The sequence below is a fragment of the Anarrhichthys ocellatus genome, unplaced genomic scaffold, assembly GCF_004355925.1.
Source record: "Anarrhichthys ocellatus isolate YVR2014 unplaced genomic scaffold, GSC_Weel_1.0 scaffold1, whole genome shotgun sequence".
Taxonomy (NCBI): Eukaryota; Metazoa; Chordata; class Actinopteri; order Perciformes; family Anarhichadidae; genus Anarrhichthys; species Anarrhichthys ocellatus.
Genome location: NW_022280031.1, coordinates 10,266,169 through 10,286,052, shown reverse-complemented (window position 1 = coordinate 10,286,052; position 19,884 = coordinate 10,266,169). Strand labels below are relative to the sequence as shown.

The 19,884-nt window shown below is 41.3% G+C and overlaps 1 protein-coding gene across 3 annotated transcripts in view; it reads left to right on the top strand.

Moving 5' to 3' along the window:
- Positions 1–8,469: 8,469 nt before the first annotated feature.
- Positions 8,470–19,884, top strand: part of LOC116381975 (histone deacetylase 7-like) — a 45,623-nt gene continuing 34,208 nt past the window's right edge. For 2 of the 3 annotated variants that reach the window (XM_031844599.1, XM_031844573.1), the window contains exon 1: positions 14,255–16,118. In XM_031844599.1, coding sequence (XP_031700459.1) covers positions 16,085–16,118 — 34 coding nt within the window. In that variant the 5' untranslated portion in view covers positions 14,255–16,084. Of the gene's footprint in view, positions 8,667–14,254; positions 16,119–19,884 lie in introns of those variants that run through there. The other variant, XM_031844590.1, reaches the window with a different exon arrangement.

Here is a 19,884-nt window from a genome sequence, read left to right as displayed (position 1 = left end):
TAACCCCGGAGTTTTCAAACTTACGCAGCGTCGGTAGCATTTTCAAACTCCTTCGTTTTAGGTACTCTAAATCCCCCGAAGTAGTGTGGATGCTCTGCCTAAACGTAGCAAAAGATATGCGTTTCAAAACGGAAACGTAGTGTGGAGACAGCCTTAGTCTGAAAACAAGAGGAAGTCTCATCTATTTGATGTTTAGAAAAGAAGTGAAAGTTCTCAGTGCAGCAATATGAAACTGAGAACAGGAGTTAGTTGCATCAATTGCAGCAAAGTTCACCAGCTAGCTTAATGATTCCCACGGTTTCCACTGCTGGTGAACTACTACGTGATATGTTACACAGATCTCGCGATACAGTAAGTGTATAAAGCTGGTCAGTGGTCTTACAATAATCCTGTACAGACTTCATTCTAAATGTACAGCAATACTTAATCACTCAGTGTTCTGCCTTCTATTGCATTGTTGGTGAGTTTTTCCTTATTTGAACCACGAGTCTAAGGATAGATGGTGTCAGTTGTTGCAAATATTTGTAATTTGGGGCAATATAAATAAAATGCGCTGGTGCTTACGTGATTACTGTTTACATTGATTGTATGTTGTGTACATGTTTAGCTGCAAAGTAGCATGGCTCAAGGGCACTGGCAGTCAGTCTACCACTTTGGTCCAGACTGATATATCATTATTAGATAGACTGCCATGGAGTTGGACATTCATGGTCCCCTGAGGATGAATGCTACTGACTTTGATGAACCTGTAACTTTTTCCCTATCGCCACAGCAGATCAAATATTTTACCATCTAGTCAATGGATTGGCACAAAATTTTGTACAGATATTTATTTTCCCTTTTGATTGGATTGAATCTCCTGACCAATCATCCAGCACCATCATCAGGTTAAAAAGTGTGTCCATTACCGTGGTTTAAAATATCGTCAAAACTAATGACATTCCCATCAGCCGCATTTGTACTTTGTGTTTAGTGCTAATTAGCTAAAGTTAGCTTGCTAACATGCTAAACTAAGATGGTGAACATGATCATTATGATACCTGCTAAACATCAGCATGTTAGAATTGTCATTGTGAGCATGTTCTCATAGTGGAGAAAGGTAGCCACCTAGTATGTGCTCATTGTTTGTGTGTGTGTGTGTGTGTGTGTGTGTGTGTGTCAATATGAATCTAAATGTCATCGTGTAGTGCTCGACTCGAGTGTCTTTGTGGTTTCCTGAACATTTAACAACTCAGGCTTGACTGAGACACACAGATGTGAACAGCACAGAAAACGTTTTCGTAAGATGAGACACATGTCAGATGAACAGCTTTGTGGATAAACCAAACAGTTTTGTATTAAAGTGTGCCACTAGGTGTGTGCGTGTGTCTGTTATGGGGTTTTCTGCAGTGGGACCATGGCCGTGCAAACCAGGTCACTTCCAAAGTTGTTTCATGATGGTTATGTATCTGTGCGATGGAGGCGTATCATGTTTGTATTGATGAATGTTTACCACCCCATTACATTGTGTAATATGTGGTTTCTCATTGACAGGCTATACATATATATTGTATTCACACAGTTTGAACTTCTTCGTGTGTAAAGTGAGCATCTCTTGAAGCTGTGTGCTCACGCCTCTGCAGCGAGGCATTTTCTCAGTAAAAACCACACACAGTGTTTCTGGTCACAGCTGGAGGCAGGGGGACACCTGTCGACCTCTTCATCAGCCCTGTGGTCACCCTGGCCTACATACAGAGGCAGACAGAAAACAGAGGATGTCAACAGAGAGGGGAATAAAAATTTCAGTATTATAGACCAAATCTGACTGGATCATTTTCATATACATATTTTAAAAATCAATTTAGGGGAGAGGAGCTGTAAGTTCAAGCTCTTATTCTCTCATGTGTTTTCATCCTGTCTAGATCTTCCCTTCACTGTCTTCTAAAGTTTCTAATTTCGCACATGCATGATGAAGGGTTAATTTTGTTTTTCTTAATTTTATAACAAAGAGTAAGAGAACAAAATGACTGAAGAAATCTACTGTTCCACTGCTCCACTTTAAATGAGACTCCAATGTTAAAGTGAGTTTAAAATACTGACATCAAAACGTTTTGTGTGTCTGCTTGAGTCTTTTAATGTCTGTGAGTTTGTGTCTATTCAGATGAACAATGAATCTGCAAATAAGCAACATTTCTAAACCTGTAGAACATTTTAAATGAATAAATACGACATTTTTTGGCCATCTGCAGGCAGCGAAAACAAGTCATCAACACGACATCACGTTGACGAGGTGAACTTGTTAGCAACCAGCTGCTACGTTACAGCATAACATGAGCATTCACTTGAAGCACCAGATGAATATAAGTCCAATAGTCACTCTCTTTCAGCACCGTTTCAGTCTCTACTAACTCCTGAGGGAAATATCTGTCTCGTAAGCTGCTAACTGCTCTCCCATATTGACCAGCTAGATGCGAGCCGGTCCGCTGTTTAATGTTCGAAAGGTAGGCTAGTGTACAGTGAGGTTTATTTTTAGCTTTTTCTGTAAAAACAGCTGTCTGCTGGGGCGAAAAACGACATGGATGAGAACGGTGATAGTGAACCAAAACAGTGAAGTTGCACCTCAGAAAATCTAAATAATTTATTAAAAACAGCGAAATTTCTCTGTAGACCTGAGAGGAACTGCAGACTAAGGTAATACCTGTCATCATTATAAGTGATACCTTTGACATGCGTAGTCCTTTGATCCGTTGTTAATTGAAACACATATTGATTATAGCAGCTTTGAAAAAAAAGATATTCTCTTTAATTTTGCACAAATGTGCTGAACAGAGTTGTAAAGTACACTCCTACTTACATACTCTCAGTTATACTTCAAATCAATTATGTAACAACATTACAGTATATATTGTTGTAGAACTTATGTTAATAATATTAGGTTATGTATCATGTACAGCATATCTGAACTTCAAATATCTGTTGTAATGTTCTTTCTCTACACCGGTTTCACGAAGACTTAACAACTCAAGTGTTAAGGTTACAAGACAGACAAGAGACAGTACAGGTGGCTAATGTGTGTGTGTGTATGTGTGTGTGTGTGTGTGTGTGAATGTGTATTGTGGTGGTGGTGGTGGGGGGGTTGCATTTCCGCCAGCACACAGGTGCATCGCGTAATATAGCCCCTGCACTACTTACACACACACACACACCAACAAAAATGATACGTGAGATACGAGGAGGAGGGGATTTCACAAGAAGTGAAGAACCCTCTGAACAAAGTGTGTAAGTGTGATTCAGGTATGTTGTTAGCGTACATCAAACCTTCCTGGAGCAACACAAAGAGAGGAAATAAAAATGAGTGTTGAATGATGTCTTATTCTGAGCCAAGTACTCCTGACATATCTGTGTTGTGTGTTTGCGTGCGTCTCGGTGCGCATTCATGATTGTGCATGTGTGTATTCACGTTACATGTGTGGCACTGCGGTCTCCTGGATGTATCTCATGATTGTTTGTGGTTTTGCAGTGCTGTTTTTTTTTTTTAATGCTATTTTCTCTCCCCTCGCTGTGCATACGCTGAACAAAAATGTAGCTCGTCTTCTGAAAAATGGGAGTGGCACAATAAACCACATGCAGATGCTTTCTAGCATAAAAATACAGAGAGTAAAAAAGACACAGAAACGTAACTATACAGATGTGCATCTTCGCCTGGACTCCCCTGGTTAACAGCTCATAAAAGTGTTGAGGTGTAAATGAATGTGGATCAGTATGTGGCAAATAAACACACTAACATCGAGTCATTTTTCCACCTTCCAGCTTTAACATATGAAGATATAGCACAGAGCCAAAACCGCATGGCCGGTACCCCCTTTGCCAGGGTGACTTCATGTTATTTCCACTACCTCTCACACACACACACACACACACGGGATCTGCAGTTTGTCCTCCTTGCATTGGTCTTGTTCATTCCGCATCAAGTTCCCAAGGCCGTTTCATTACAGAGAGCCCACTTAATCTGAGGCACATCCACCCACTAGCGGAGCGTTTCTGCAACAGCTGAGCAAAACATCTGCTGGGCCCTCTGTCCCAGCCAGGAAGTTCTGGGGTTGATTTAGACCAACGTTTGACATAAACCAATAAATTTGTTGATTCCACTTCCAGAAACGTCCACCCTCTCCACATACTGTAACTTGCAACTTATTTCCCCCCCTTTTTTCATCATCTCTTCTGCGGCTGTACCTCGCCCCTTTTCTATGAATCAACTGCCCCCCCCCCCCCCCCCCCCCCCCCCCCCCCCCTCATGTTTCCCCCCCTCTATACAGCTGTTCCCTTGCCTCATGTTGCACATTCTTTCATTCTTTAGGGCTCTGGCTGTCAGGGACCCATTACTCTCCTTCCTGCTGTGTGCGTGGGTGCGTGTGTGTGTGTGTGTGAGAGAGAGAGAGAGAGAGAGAGAAAGAGGCAATGTAACAATATGAGAGAGATCTAGAGCCTGAAAGACAGACTACAGCTGCATAAAGTAGACCCCCACACACACTCTCACACACACACTCCCCCAGCTGTTTGCCTCTCGCCAATTACTGCGGGCCCTACTCGTCCTGTCCCCACCATTCCTCCCCTCGGTCCCATAAGCACCTTCCTACTCCTGCTATTTTTAGCTCGAGAGACGGGGGGCTCCTTTACAGCCTAATCACGGCATCCACCGTGCAACCGCTGCCTCCATATTTTCAGCGCTCAACCTCCCCCTTCTTTGTCTCCCACTCTTCAAACTTCCTTCTCCATCCTCCACATCTTTTGGCCACAGGCTCAGGTAATATACTTGGGAATGCTAAACAAAGGCAAAGTGCAACACAAAAACAGGCACAGACCTGACAAACAACAAAGCAATTAGCCAGTGTTTGGTCTGCTGGAACAACCGTGACCTTTCAGGAAACCCCCCCTTCCTGTGGGAGACGGGTCGGCTTGCCACTCAGGCAATCAGCACAACAAACAGCCAGCATTCTTGGAAGTGTGTGAGCGCAATTGACACAGTTTGTGTATTTCTCTTAGAAGTCATCACAACCTACATATTAGTTTTTAACCTTTGTGGTCTAGACAGCAAAAGTAGTAATTACTGTTTGTTGTTTTCGTTTCGGTGTCAAAAAGCGAAAACAACTCATGCCTTGCCAGTAATTCGTAATCTGTTTTTATTCCAATTTTTCTCATTGTCAACAATGAACTAAATACTGCCAAGTCCTGATATAACATCCTTTTAGCTACAGACCTCAATTGATTCCTTGAAAAACACCGGGTAACTGTTCCTTTATTACAATGAACAGGCACCAACGTTTATTTTGAGTAAATCCCACATACACTGTCCTGCCGTTATAAATACACACAAGACCACCGAATGTGTATTAATCGGCATGCAGCTGAAAATAGTCCACAACAAATTTACTCCTGTTTGAGTACGACATTTTTTAAATCTTGTGTCCAGCTGTTTAGGGAACAACTAAGCCTGTCTGTTTTTCTTACAATCAAGGTTTGTATTTGTGACCTGCTTTAGAAATTTTCAATTTGAGACAATTTTTTATGCAAACGTTCTTGCTCACTTGAACTTGATGAGACAACTTTTAAGAACTGAAAAAAGAGTTGTGCAGAAAAGCATGTTTATGTTTAGTTAAGTTCAGGTTCAGTTGGTTCCTGAAACTCTGGAAATGCATTCGCACAATTATCAAAACTCTTAACATTTCAAATGATGCCCAGAACTAAAGCAAATCATTTTTGGTGGCAATAATTTTCTTGCAAATGCCATGAGGGGCATTCAGAAAGTAGTTAAGTTTAAACGCATAATGGGAAAAAAGATGGTCATTCTCAAGCTGATAAGACGTTTCCAGTTTATTCCACTTCTTGTGATCTGTCTCGACTGGTCCGGCAGATAAAGACGCCCCCCTTTCCTACTGCTCCTCCTCACGCTAATCTTTCGGAACTTGAAACGGCCTGTGAGCACCTCGCGTTTCCAGATGATGCAAATCCCATTGTATTCCTCCAGGACTCCTAACCTGCTTCTTATCAGCTTTGACGTATATCTTTTGGTCTCCTTTTCCTCTCTGTGCTCCAAAAGGAACAGGTTAGCTATTTGTATCGAGAGTCAGTGCCCGACTCAACATTGATTACACCAGATTGTAAAGAATTTGTGTCCACAGGGCTCGAAAAGTGGGTTCATCTAATGTAGGTTGTTTCTTTATGCATATTAAAACCCAGATGCTCTCATGTTGGCTCAGTGGAAATTGGATATCTGGAAAGTTTATGTTGAAAATGTGGAAACACAGACAATAGCATTTCTTTAAATGATGAGATACTTTGTTGTTGTTATAATAAGGCAGGGCGTGCATCCAACTGCAGCCATCAAGTTGTTGCTTTTAAGCTTTTGTTTGTAGATATGAAATTTGCACATCAGAGTCCTTCACTTTTGAGAACGGTTGTTTGAGGTGAAACTGAGACCATGGCACGCTACCCTCAGAATCCCTCTCACTTGTCATGAGGACAAAGGTTCACAACCCCCAAACATGAGTTTCCTTTGGTCAGTATGTTTTCCCAAAGGATGAAGTTACATTTCAACCAGAAAGCTAATCCATAGCTGCTCGCGCAGTAGTGGAGAGAGCCAGACCACACAGCAGTTGAGGTCAGAATGGCTGTCGACCTTTTTAGCTGCATTTCTTCAGCAGACAGAGAATAACATGGAGTGTGCACTCCCTAAAGTCAACAAGGATAATTCAACTTAACAGGACTAATGTGTGTTGTGTTGGCTGCAGTTTGCTATTGACTTGTTGTGTCTGTCTGTGGCATTGTTATGTCTGCTGAAAGGTTTGTGACGGGTCGGATAAAAGATGTGTTGGTTAATAAGGGCAGAATAAAACATGTTAAAACATGCATGATAATGATCATTGTACATTTAGGGGCATTCTACATGCAGAGATCTTGACATCAGATAGAAAAACTGGAAAGATTAATACATGAGATCCATGTGATCCATTCTCATCTCAGGACTTATGTTATTTTGAATTTGAGCGTAGTGAACACAGGATTCATTTTGAGCTCTTTGATGTTGTAATTTTATATGAATGAATCTCAAACTCGTCACAGATCTCACCACATGCTGTAACTCGTCTTTTCTGCCCGTATTTCCGGGGCAATTTTCAATTACCAGAATCCTTGTACCTTAGAAAATACCAGCATTTATATCATTAAATTACAACCTGCGTTTGTTTTTTACATTAATATGCAACCAAGAATAATCAAAGCGGGTTGTCATTGTGTTCGCAGAGATAAGATCAGGATCCCTTAGCGTCACTTTCTAATGCACTACGCTTGCAGTAAACACGTGGTTAACGTTGTTAATTCAAACAAAAAAGACTTGGTTATGTTGACGCAAAAAATAAAATTACTTGGTTAGAATAAGGAAAAGATCAAATTACTCTACGTCAAGTTTTGGTTTCACATGGGACACGGACAACGGTCTCCTGGGTGAAAGTCCTGTGTTTGTTTGACTCATCCATCCATCCTCCATCCGGGCAACCCTGAGCGGACTTTATCGCCAGATATACTAATTCACCAGACTTCCGAAACACTACTATTGCCGCAGCGCAGATGAGTTTACATTGGAGTCACGTGAAAGTCTGGTGCGTCTCAAGCCTCGGTTAAACTTTATGGTGACAAGGAAACGTTTTGATCTATTGTAATCCGTGCAAGTTTCTCGCCGCAGCAAACCACCATTCTTAAAGTTCTTAAAGTTCCATAGTTAGATAACGTTGGATGTGCATGAACAGGCGAAAACCTGCCACACGGAAGCCCCGCAAAGGGCAGTGATGGTATGACGTGACTTTAACTGTGCAAGCCTGTATGTGTCAGGCATAAATCACACTTAATACAGACGCTAAGGGGTGTCTTGTGCGTTGGTCAGACACGGACAGCTGTGACAATTCATCATTTTATTGACGCCCTGGGAATGAGATGACAGTGAGACACACCAACATCATAATTGCTTTTTATATTTTTGTTTACAGTATTAATGGACTGCATGTAATGTAAAACTACAGTAATAGGCTATGTCTTTTTAACACTTGTGAAGCTCGATGCAGCTTTCCTATTTCTGTCCTGCGCACTTTGTCCATCCTAAAGCTACACTTCCTGCTATTGTCTGTCAGACGAGCGACTGCACAATCTGTCTCTCTCTCTCTCTTTCTCTTTCTTTCCGAAGCGCACACACACACACACACACACACACACACACACACACACACACAAACACACAGCCCCTCTCCCCCTCCCTCCATCCCTGGAGCTTCTGGTACAGGGGCAGCACTGACAAAAAGTTTCAGGGGGCTGATAGGGCAGAGCAACTGTGTCTTCTCTGAAAGAGAGAATTTGTGGTGAGTGATTAAGAGAGAGAGAGAGAGAGAGAGAGAGAGAGAGAGAGAGAGAGAACTCACATGAGAGGAAGTGCAAGACACAGCCAAGTCAGAGGGTTGTGTCAAGCAGTTGACTGTGACTCCCTCTGTCAGTGCACAGCCAGGCTCCAGCGCTGCGGCACCACTCCCCGGATCTATCTTCTGCCCGAGACTCCCAGCCTGTCTGACCGCTGCCTCTGTGATTGACTGGACTGCTGTGGGAGCACGGAAGGACCTCTCACTGGATGTCAGCACCCAAAACCGGTAGGTGATGTTTCACATTTACACATCACATATCTATCAGTGAAAGAGTGTAACAGCTGTTTCCTTAAATGACTGTATATCACTAGGAAAGTATGGCAATCGTTTACGTATTATACTTTATAGAGGGGATTTTAGCTGGCAGTTTTGCTGAAATGGAAGATTATCTTTGTTGCTTTGGTTCATCCTCGTTGTTACTACCGGTGGTCAACTTTGGTTGGCTTCAGCTGTGAGAAGCTCGGGTTTGTTCTGGATTCAGTGGAGCGGCTACTCTTTACATTGATATCACTGCAAACGCTTCAAAATCACATAGACATAAACCATGTGCAAGAAGAACGCTGTGGTGAGAAACAGCAAAAAAATAACAAATAACTGGAACGCGTTTTTTTTGTGTTATTTGTTTGGTTTTGGAAGTGTCCTTTCTCGGGACGGGAAAGGGGAGAAAATTGGAAACAGACCCACCCACCCTGGAGAGGTAGTGTGTCCAGGAAAAGTATTGAAGTGCAAAGAATGAAGGAGACACACAACAGCAGTCCCTCACTGCAATGCTGAAGGGAGACAAGCACAGAAAGATATCGAGATTGAGTGAGAATGTGTTCAGAAGACGTTTGGTTAACACATTGCTGTCACAACACCAGCTGTCCTCTACACTGAATAACTGCACTTTCAAGCAAGGACACCAAAAGTTGAAAACAAATGTTGACATGACTTGAGTTGTCAAATGTTGCTTGTGCATGCATACATTTTTTGCCCAAGGACACATCTTTTTATAGAAATCAATTAAAGTGATTAGAAAGTAAGTAAGAAGTTAGTAGAGTCCGCTGTAGCCGGTTTAGTTTTTCACCCGATCCTTCCTTGTTTTTGTGTACTGTACATAAATCTCGCTGCATAAGATGAAATGCTCGCCTCAGCCTTTTCTCGCCCAAAAACACTAAACGTTCGCTCTATTTTTACTCTCCCGTGCTGCTTCTTTTTTAGAGGCTTGTCTACGTGGTTTGTTGGGCAATAAATCAGACTGTAAGTACTCTGTGTTCTCTCTGAAAATAATGGGGTTATAATGATGACATTCATGGTTTATTTGGCCTTGTCCCTGCTGCAAAGAACACAAATTACTGTTTTAGGGAGTTTAATACTGATAAAACCTAAGAGCTTAAGGAATCCAGACTCACCTTGGATAGATTCAATATTTCTCAGAATCCACAGCCAAAATTAGTAAAATTAGTCTCACTTAAAATCTGAAAAATGCTCTGTTGAACTAAAACCTTTAAAATGAGGTTATCAGCAAAGAGCACCTTGTGCCATATTGTATGGTTCAGGGATTGAACTGAAATGATTTGTCCATTAGTCGATTAGTTGATTGACAGAAAATGTATGGATTAGAATGAATGAAAATTCATATATTCTAATGCATTGTTATGCAAGAGTGCAACTATTTCTATGCAAATACTGGTTTCTCTTTCTCAAATGTCCTCTGTGATTTGAATCTTCGTCTTCGGGACTTGTAGGAACTTGTGATGGATATTTGTTACTCTTTGCTAATCAGGAAGATAAACATGGAATATACTTCATTTTATCAGGGTACAACAAAGTAATCAGTCTTAGCAGCCAAACTGTATAAATAACTTAAAGAACTTGATGGTCCACATTTGTGTCATTTTGATAAATCATGAAACTCCGGGTTTGTTTGGTTTGTAAAGGTCGAGGGGCAGCAGGTTAAGATGCCACAGTCAGCTGGAAGTGGCCCTCAGGGACCAACCTCTCCCTCTAAAGTGTCTAAATCAAGCCGAGTGGGTGTCAGCTGAGGACACAGAAGGATTGGTTACGTCGTATGTTTTGCTTTCAAAGACGTGACATTTGTCTTGTGTGGAGCTCTTAAGTCCTCTCGAAATGTGTTAACTTTTAAGTACGTAATTTAAGAAACTTACATAAATACTTTTTGAGAAGGTTTCTCTAAAATTTGTTTTCAATTACCAAAATAACTTGGATTTGTAATTGTTCCATCACATTGTCCAAATTGCTGAAGGACAGTACAGTAACTTGGCAGTATGGCGACAGTATGGCGACAGTATGGCGATCCAAAACAGATCACCTCTCATTGAGCCAGCTCTGGTCTTCATCACAGCTTCATCACAGGCTGCCAACCGTGGTCAAGTGAGCGCTGCAAACGAGTGAAGAAGGAGCACAGTGGATTGATGTGCGTGATACTAATGAGCGGCTGATAGTAAGTTCACTTCCAACTCTTGAACGGGCTGTTATTTGTGTTCAGATAACAAACAGCAGACGCGGTCATTTGTTTGTGTACCACCTCCTTGTGGAAGAGTATTTTTACTGCAATAATCTGCTCTAATTGAGATAAAACTACCATGTGGAAGTTTAACCGTACAGGAAAAAAATGTGCAGTTAAACAGATTTTGTGGTTTGTCATTGAGGAAGGAAATATTAAGTTCATGTTCACGATAAGTTGTTGTCTTTTCCACATTTCTTTACATTATTATCCAGGTCATGACTTAAATGGCACCAATATGTTTAAAAATTTATTGTTTCTGTCATTATATTTGGAGGTTTCACTCGATATAAGTGCCTAATGAACAACAGACGATCACAAGAATTTCTCAAAATGAGCATTAACTTTCACAGCAGCTCAAGTGAAATTCCCTCGTAGTGAGTTTCTTCAGTTTGACACGTATGATACTTTAAAAGGCATGTCACATATACCTTCTGAAAGGGGTACACACTGTTCTGAACCATATATGTATTGACCTTTTTCCACGTGTGCACATAGAAGTGTGAAGGCGTCGTGAAAGCAACACTTTCCAGCATCACAGTCAGTTTCCAGAGAAACTAGGCAAGCGCTGAGTGCTATTTATCCCCTTTGTGGGTTGACTTTGCTTTGCTGTTGGGAATGGAAAGGCTTCAGAGGCTACCCGCCACAGCGAGCAGCCTCGAGCGCCCTTCTCGGTTCAAAGTTACCACACAGCTGCTTACTGGCGCTTAGCCTCGCCTACCTGAACACGTTTAATGGTATGTGTTGTGCAGAGCTCAGGTACTGCGCAACCACTGTTTTAAATATGTAATGGAGCTTTTCTTTCTTTCATGTCAAAACATGGCAATGATCTGAAGATCTTTAGTTTAGTTGAATTTCTTTTTTCTTTTCTGCATTCTGCATTAACTGGTGATTTAAAGCTAAATTAACAGATTTATTTCCTGGCACCCTGGGCAGTGCAACAAGCTGAAGACAACATTGACATCTCCTTATGAAGATGTTGTGGCAAACATTGTTTGGTCTGCACCATCTGCTAAGGAATTTGGCTCTTTGGCAGCTTACTGCAGGTGGTGCTTAGGCAGGTGGTGTACAAGGGATGTATCAGTGCCTCAGCAGGTTTGATGAGAGCAGGGAAACTAAATCAAAACAGTGAAGTTGCAGTAAAAATGAAACAATGAGCTAAAAAAGCTGAAGAGATAAAGAGACAAAGGAATTGTATGTTTGGCTGTTTTGCACGTTTTTGTGTGCATGTCTGAGTGTGCTGTCTGCATGTCTGTGCATGTGTGTACATGTGTGTGTCTGTAAGGTAGGATGACCCCCTGGATGGTAAAAAGCTAATTCTTGTTTGTTGACCCCCAGCCTCCACCCAATACCAGGAAATCTGTTTGACTGATAACTCCAAACATTCCACAGGTCACAATAATGTACTGTGGCATTTCCGTCAGTGACTCCTCCAATATCACGCAGATTATCCCCATCAAACTGTCAATATCAGAGCGAGCAATTACTCTTGCATGGAAATACAAAAGCCGCCATTGGACATCCCAATGTTTTTGTCTTTTGCCTGATTGTGCATCTTAATGATTTACTCCCCAGCCCTTTCCACTCTTTAATCACTTTTTCACTCTCCCTATCATTTCCCTGACTGCCTCCTTTTCTTTTACTCTTGTTGGCTATCTGCCCTGCAACTGCTGCTCCCTCCATCACCATTGCCTGACTGCATTCCTCTCATTCCTACTGGCTTCCTGTGACTGGAAGAGGAGTGAGCCCTACTGGCCACAAAACTTCACCTTGGAGTCCTACCCATGTATGCCATGTGTGTCTCTTCCCTTCTCCACCGTTCTGGCTTTCAGTCTTTAAAATCCTCTCAGGGATTCTGTATAAAACTGCATCTCTATGAGCGTCTGGTGACAAGATTTTGAGGATGACTTTTCAAAAGCATCTTGCTCATACTGTCATTGTACTGTAAGGTGAGGATGTTTTTACTGAGGGGTCCAATAACTGACCCTCTCTCTCTCTCTCTATAATCCAGTCAGGCCCACATCTTCACAGATCCAAACACTCGTAAGCTATCTAGCAGTGGCACTGCCCTTATGACGGCAGAAACGGTGTACAAATAGCTCTATTGATAACTGATGACATGTTAACAGAAACACAAATGATGGTGCCAACTTCATCCGTTTTGCTGCAGTTTGTTTTGCAACTGCTAAAACTCAATTCTTGAAACTAGTGCCCTCTTTGCAAAAACCTTACACACAAAGCACCAAATAAATAGCTCTTGTCACATGCCAACTGCATGTGACAAGAGCATGTCACATGCTCATTTGTAGCGTGTTGTAAATATAAATTATGAATGCAAATGAAATGGGGAAACAAACAAATGTGTTAATTCTCAATACTCATATACCCATAACAGAATCTGACACAATTACTTAAATTGAAGATGACATTTACATATTGTATTGTAAACAAAATCCAGTATATTGCATTTACAGTCCTCTAACTCTCTCTCCAAAATGTGCCTCCATTGTTGTACACATCACAGAACAAACCTGAATCCTATTTATAGTGTTCAAGCTCTGATTGCTAAGTGGTCTAATTGGTTACAGGTGTTTTCACGTGTGCATTCTGGGTGCAGGTGATTGTTGATGTGTCTAATGTAAATAAACGTGTGTAGTTATTTGCAAAAAGTGTGTTTTAGAATTTCAAAGTTCCTGTAAAGCCGACACTGTGCTTATGGTTTAGCATACCTGCTCAATAGGTTACATGAGTGGTCTTAATAATTGTGCCACAAGCTAAATTAGTGTTGTTCATGGCCCTTTTTAATTCAATGATGGAAAGTGACTTTATTCCTAAGTTTATTTTACTTCTCAATTGATACTTACTTTCAGCTATCAACTCCTTTAGGTATCATTTTGTATATAATTTGAACATGTGGTCATTCACAGACCTATGTTGATACGATTGACATGACATGAACTATTTGTAAAGGGCAACGCTATAACAAAACAGTGAATTAATTCATTTTCGGAACAGAAAGTGTTTTGAATGAAAATGTCACCAAGCATTCTCTACATGTGCAAATAGAAGAAGCTGTTCGAAACAGAGACCTGCTATGAAATTCAATTTGCTTGTACGTCTCTCAAATGATTCAGGACACAGTCAACCCCGTGACTACAGAGATGGACTGTTAAGTCCTGCCAAGAGCACAAGCAAAAAGACATGCTGTTGTTGTAATTAGACTGAGTTTCGTTGATAGCAGTTTTTTTTCTTAACTCAGGCCCTAATTTCCCCCCAAGACACAATTTTACTGAACAACAGCAAAGCTATTGACTCCCTCTCAGGACTGGCCTGGGTCATATTAAATAAAACACTCAGCTTCACTAGTTTGTTTGTCGCAGATTGGTTTATCTTCATGGATCGAATGATGTTGATTTTTTTTTTTTTTGGCAGAGGGTGGAGGAGATTTGGCCACAAGCAGTATGAGGAAACTGTGTGAGACAGAGAGAGTTCAGTTTGGGAGAGGACATGTGAGAATGGGCAGCTCTGTCTAAATTAAGAGTCAATTTGTTGCCTATGTCTGTGTGTGTGTGTGTGTGTGTGTGTGTGTGTGTGTGTGTGTGTGTGTGTGCGTGTGTGTGCATCCCACATGGAATAGAACTGCATTGTCCATCGATGTGAACATTTGCGTTTGGCTTCACTAGGAGTTAAGATCCCAAAATAAAAATACAGAAACATCAGGAAGAAGGCATATCATAGAGTACAGTAAAATAAACATGTTGGCACAGAAGGAGCTACGTGGTAAATTAGCAGCATATCAAGAATTCAATAAACATACAGTCTAAATACATTTTTACATGCTCTTGCAGGTTTTGAGGGCTCTGCAGCAGCCACCTGCACAAAGACAATTACGTTTGTTGGTTTGAATTATATTCTACAGGTATTTGAGGCCTTCTACTTGGCCTGATGTGTGTATTTTTGGTTCTGTGGTTTTCTAATACTTTCGATGGCCAAATTTATATTTCTGGGCAGTTTCTTTCTGTTTTGGGCTCAAATGTCCCCTTAAAAACATCTGATGCCATAAAAGTGTCCTAAAGATACACATTGCTGAAAAATATATCTCTGTAAAACTCAGCCTATACAGCCAAAAGCAATTCCATAGAAGTTAAACTCTTCCACTGTCTGCACAGGATAGTGTTTTACCATTAACAACAGGGCAGGTGTGACAGGGGTTATATACGTATATATATTCAAAAGTTCTATAAACTTGCTCCTTTTTCTTACTCTCCGTCCTCTGTATTATGCTCCTCATTCTCATCAGAATCAGAATCAGCTTTATTGGTCATGTATGCGTTACATCTTGTTGTTTATGATACAAGTATTTTAACTCTTTGTATGTTTTTTAGTAGACCAATTAATGTCATATCATCAGCATAGCCAACTGAATGCATTACCTGTATTCAGTTTGTGTATGTACTGAAAACACTGACTTTGTGTCATTAAACAAAGTTGATGAACAAGAGTCTTTAAGATTGCAGGCTTATGTAAGAATTTGGAAGTAATATTGTTTATTAATGTTTAGATTGCATTAAACAGTATTTCTACTTGATATTGCTGTGAGGAACGTATAGTGGTAGCTTAGTCAGAAGTAACTATACTTCCTTTTATCCCAGATGTAAAGCACACAGAGAACCGTCAAAATACACACAGATGCTCACACACACACACACACACACACACAGAGAGAGCACCCTTACCCGGCTGGGTTCAGCAGATGGAGCCCTCACACCAGCAGCACACACGCAGATGAAAGTGACTCCCAGCAGGTTGTATCAGCAGTTTCACCTCCACTGACAGTCAGTGAGAAGGAGACGGACAAGTGGAGCGCAGACTTCGGTGACGGTGAACGTGATTACATTTTGCCGGGCTTCGCGTCCTGTGTGTACTTATTGTATACCTCTGACAACGGCATGTGCTGACGGAACCGACGTTTTTGAGTTTAATTTTCAGTCTGATAACTGACAAAATAACGACCAGTTTAGTCAAAAAGACCCAAGATGAAAACGGCAGACAACCGGACGAAGTTTGCATCCGTCTTTTCTTTTTTCTGACTTGCCATTGCCACCTCAACACTGGCTGTCGGACCCTTCGGTGTCGCATGCAGTTTCGCATGAAGTTGGAGTGTTTGAACGGTAGGCGATGTTTAATATTGTTTGTTAAAACGTGCACCGTGAAGTAAGCTATCAAACGCAGTTCAAACTTGCAACTATATCTTTTGAAAAGGCTTTCACTGTCAAAGATGTAACACAACTGTTACTTTACTGCTTTCTCGTGTAGGAGAACGCATGTCCGCGAGCGTAAACACGGCTAAATGCACGTTGTCCTTCTCCTGGCTTGCGTCCAAAACTCAACAGGTGTAACAGCTCACCTGGCTGAGATTTTCATGATGTTCTTTTCTCCTTTTCTTTTGAAGAAATGCAGTTCAGCAATTAAAAAAAAAAAAAAAATTCCATAATGATTTTTAAAATAAGAATAAGTGTCCTGAGGTGTGACCCAGAGTCAGATGCTGCACTCTGAAGTTAAATTACCCGCCTTAATTATCCTACAAATTGGCAACATGACCATTTTAAGGTGGTGAATAGGGTTAATAATTATGTAATTATGGTATTAAGGCCCTCATTGTGAGTGCTAGTGTAGAATTTCCTATTCTGCCCATAACATCATTGAAAAGTTTGACTCATCCACTACTAGGCAACACATGTTTGCTTGTTTGTTGGACCGTGGGGTGGGCAGCTGTGTTGTCTGAGTGTGTGTGCTGTGTTATGACGGAAGTCGTGAAAATTGTTAGATCCCACCCAAACCCCTCCAGTCCCTAAAAAATTAAAACACACACACACGAACATACACACACGCCAGCCATGCGTGGAATAAAGTTCTCATGTGTCCAGGTTCCCTCTCATGGATGGGATGAGGTCATAGCCTCGGTGCTGTAGCGGGGGATACAGTTACATTAGTTTCACGTGGGCCATGCCAAAGGAATCGACACCACCTACACTCTGTGTGTTTACAATAGCGTATCTCTTTGACTCTGGTCATAATAATCAGCCCTTCATGCTACTGTGCATGATAAGTGTCATCTTACTCCTCAAACTGTTGATTGCAAAGGCCTTTTTGCTCCACGAGTTGTAACAGCCTATGGGCTTTGGCTTTGTGTCATAAACACTAGGCTGAAGGTTCAAGTGAAAATTCAGCACCATCATCTCAGAGAAAAGGCTATATGTTCCCTCTGAACAGTAGAAATGTGGAAATTGTTCTTGTCCTTCTGACTGTGGGGTTTTTCTACATTGTTGTACATGAAGACATTTTGATGTCAACATAAGTCACCACTGTGCTTCTACTGCAGTCGTCAGCTGCGAGTCACACTCTGCCCTAACTAGTTTTAATGTAATGCTTGCAATTCATATAATTCAATTGCACTGCAGTGTAGTTGCTAACAGTCAGTATTGTTTTGACTTGAGGTAGGAAGCTGGTTTCACTTTGCATTGTGAGTAACCCTCTAATAGAAATGCAAATAGCTCTCCAAAATGTCAGGATAATGTATCAAATTACAGATACAGTGTCCTACAAATGTCCTCAAATTAGATTTTGTCCATCAACACATTGGTTCTATTGCTTAAAGAATCACATATTTGATGAACAAATAATCAAATAACAAAACAATTAGCAAAACAAATTTCTGTCCGTCAGCTGACGGATTGACGAGCAGCTAATTGCTTCAGCTCAGATGGGACATTCACAATGTCTGTAGTATCTTCAGTTTAATAAATTGAGGTCATCAGAAGTTCAGTAGATTGCTTTATTTGACTTTGTATGCTGCTTGGATTAATAAAATGACCAGTGAGGGACAGTCCATCAATAGTAGATGAATTGCCCATCTCCATGTGACCAGTGGTTCGACCCTAGTAGAGTAAACACCGATAGAGAAGTTTGCTGTAGAAGCTCCTTTATCGACCCCAGATAGGCCTTCGTATTCATAAACACAACAAGGACAAAGTCATATTTAGTGATTCGGCCATCATCCATTCATACCCATCATATTCATTTTGGGTATACCTTTGTGCCGCAGGCTAGTTGTGAAAGTAAATACCAACCTTTTCCCAGGACAGATAACCTTTAAAAGTCCCCGGTGTTTTCTCAGTGTGAGCCACAGCAGTGTACTGACAATAGGGACAGTGTTCTGGACCAGCCAAAGCCCCAGATCACATTTCCTGTTCCTGATTTAAGATCAACTCAGCTGACTACTGATACAAGCTGCTCCTCAAAAACACAGCAACAGGACCATCCCTCTGGCTGTGTATCATGGGAGTGTGCACTCACGATCATAGAGCAGGGTGTGGATGTATTTAGGTGGAGGCGGTGTACAGACCACTGACCTGAATCAGTCACTGTTGCTTTTGAAGTACATAAAGGACGTCGGATGGTGTTCCCGTCAGGTCAAATGTGGGCTTGCGTACTCATTTGCATAATGGAGGGCAATGTTATGGTGATAATTTCTGTGTGGTCTATCTGGATGTCTGGATGAGGGTGTGTATCGGCACTAACGTACTGTGTCCCCACTTTCTCATGAGTGATGAGGGGGTCATGAAAGTATCAGCGCCAATTCTTTTAGCAGCAACACATATTGTGTGTGTTCTCGGCCAAGACAGAGTTTCAGTCTCATGCCAACCTTATGACGGCTCACTGGGCCAAATTTAGCAGTGTTTTCCCCCTCCGAAAAAGATGACCCTTTGGAACCCACGGGAGAGAAAAAAATGAAACAATTTCAACAATTGTCAGTCTGTTTTGGCTTTGAGAAATCGAGCTGGAGAATCACACTAAAGAGCATGCTAGCTTACGACACTCATATACACACAACTGTACAGTGAGCTGGCGACCCCTCGTCTTTTTTCCCGTGCTCCTCCGGGGACACAACATCAAGAGAAGTCTTATAACTGCCTGACCTCTGATCCTTTGGTGGAAGAGAGTGACTGGTACATTACAAAAACGCACTGATGACTCTGAGAGAAAGAAAGAAAAGGCTACACGATGAAGGAATCGTATATTTGCTTGTGCAGTTATCCTGTTGTTGACAGTCAAGTGTGGGAATGGATGGCTCATGTCATGGCACAATACGTTGTAACTTCATAAGCTTTGCGGGAAAAAGGGAATTAGAAGTGCGTTATGCTTGTCATAATGACATATAGTCTAGCTTACACATTTTTTGGCATAACTAAGATTCCTCACATTTTGTTTGTAAAATATGTCGTAAGATTAGTTGATTAATTGATCAGTTGATTGACAGATAATTAATCTGGGACTATTTTGATAGTTGAATAATTGTTTCAGGGATTTCACAATCACGGACATTGAATGGTTCCAGTTTCTTAAATGTCAGGATTTTCTGCTTGTCAGGATTGTGTCATAGGTTACCTTTGTGTTTTTGGGCTGTTGGACAAGTATGAAGGTATATTTGTGTCTTTATTACGCAAACAAAAAAAAAAGTTTTAAAAGCAAATTTCTCGCACTGCAATCAAAAATCAAGTTTGTAAGTGAAAATATATAAACTGAGAGTAATTTATTTGTTAGTTTTGCTTATGAAACTAGAATTTTTGGTTAAAAAAATAAAATCTTTGGTTAAAAAAATAATATCTTTGGTTCAAAAAAAAAATATCTTTGCATACGCTGTTGAATGTGCCGGGAGTTTCTATTGGTCGGTTTGACTTGGCTCTCGGTATCTGCTTCCACTGTAAACACTGCCCATGTCCCAATCCAGCAACTGCATCCTTCGGGAGACCCAGCCTTCGCGGTCCACGTCGGCCGTGTCCTTTGAGGACCACGAAGGCTGGACCGAGTGGTCTCCGAAATGAGACGGCCTATGCTACAGAGGACTTCCTGTTTGCGTCACCAGCTGCCCCCCCC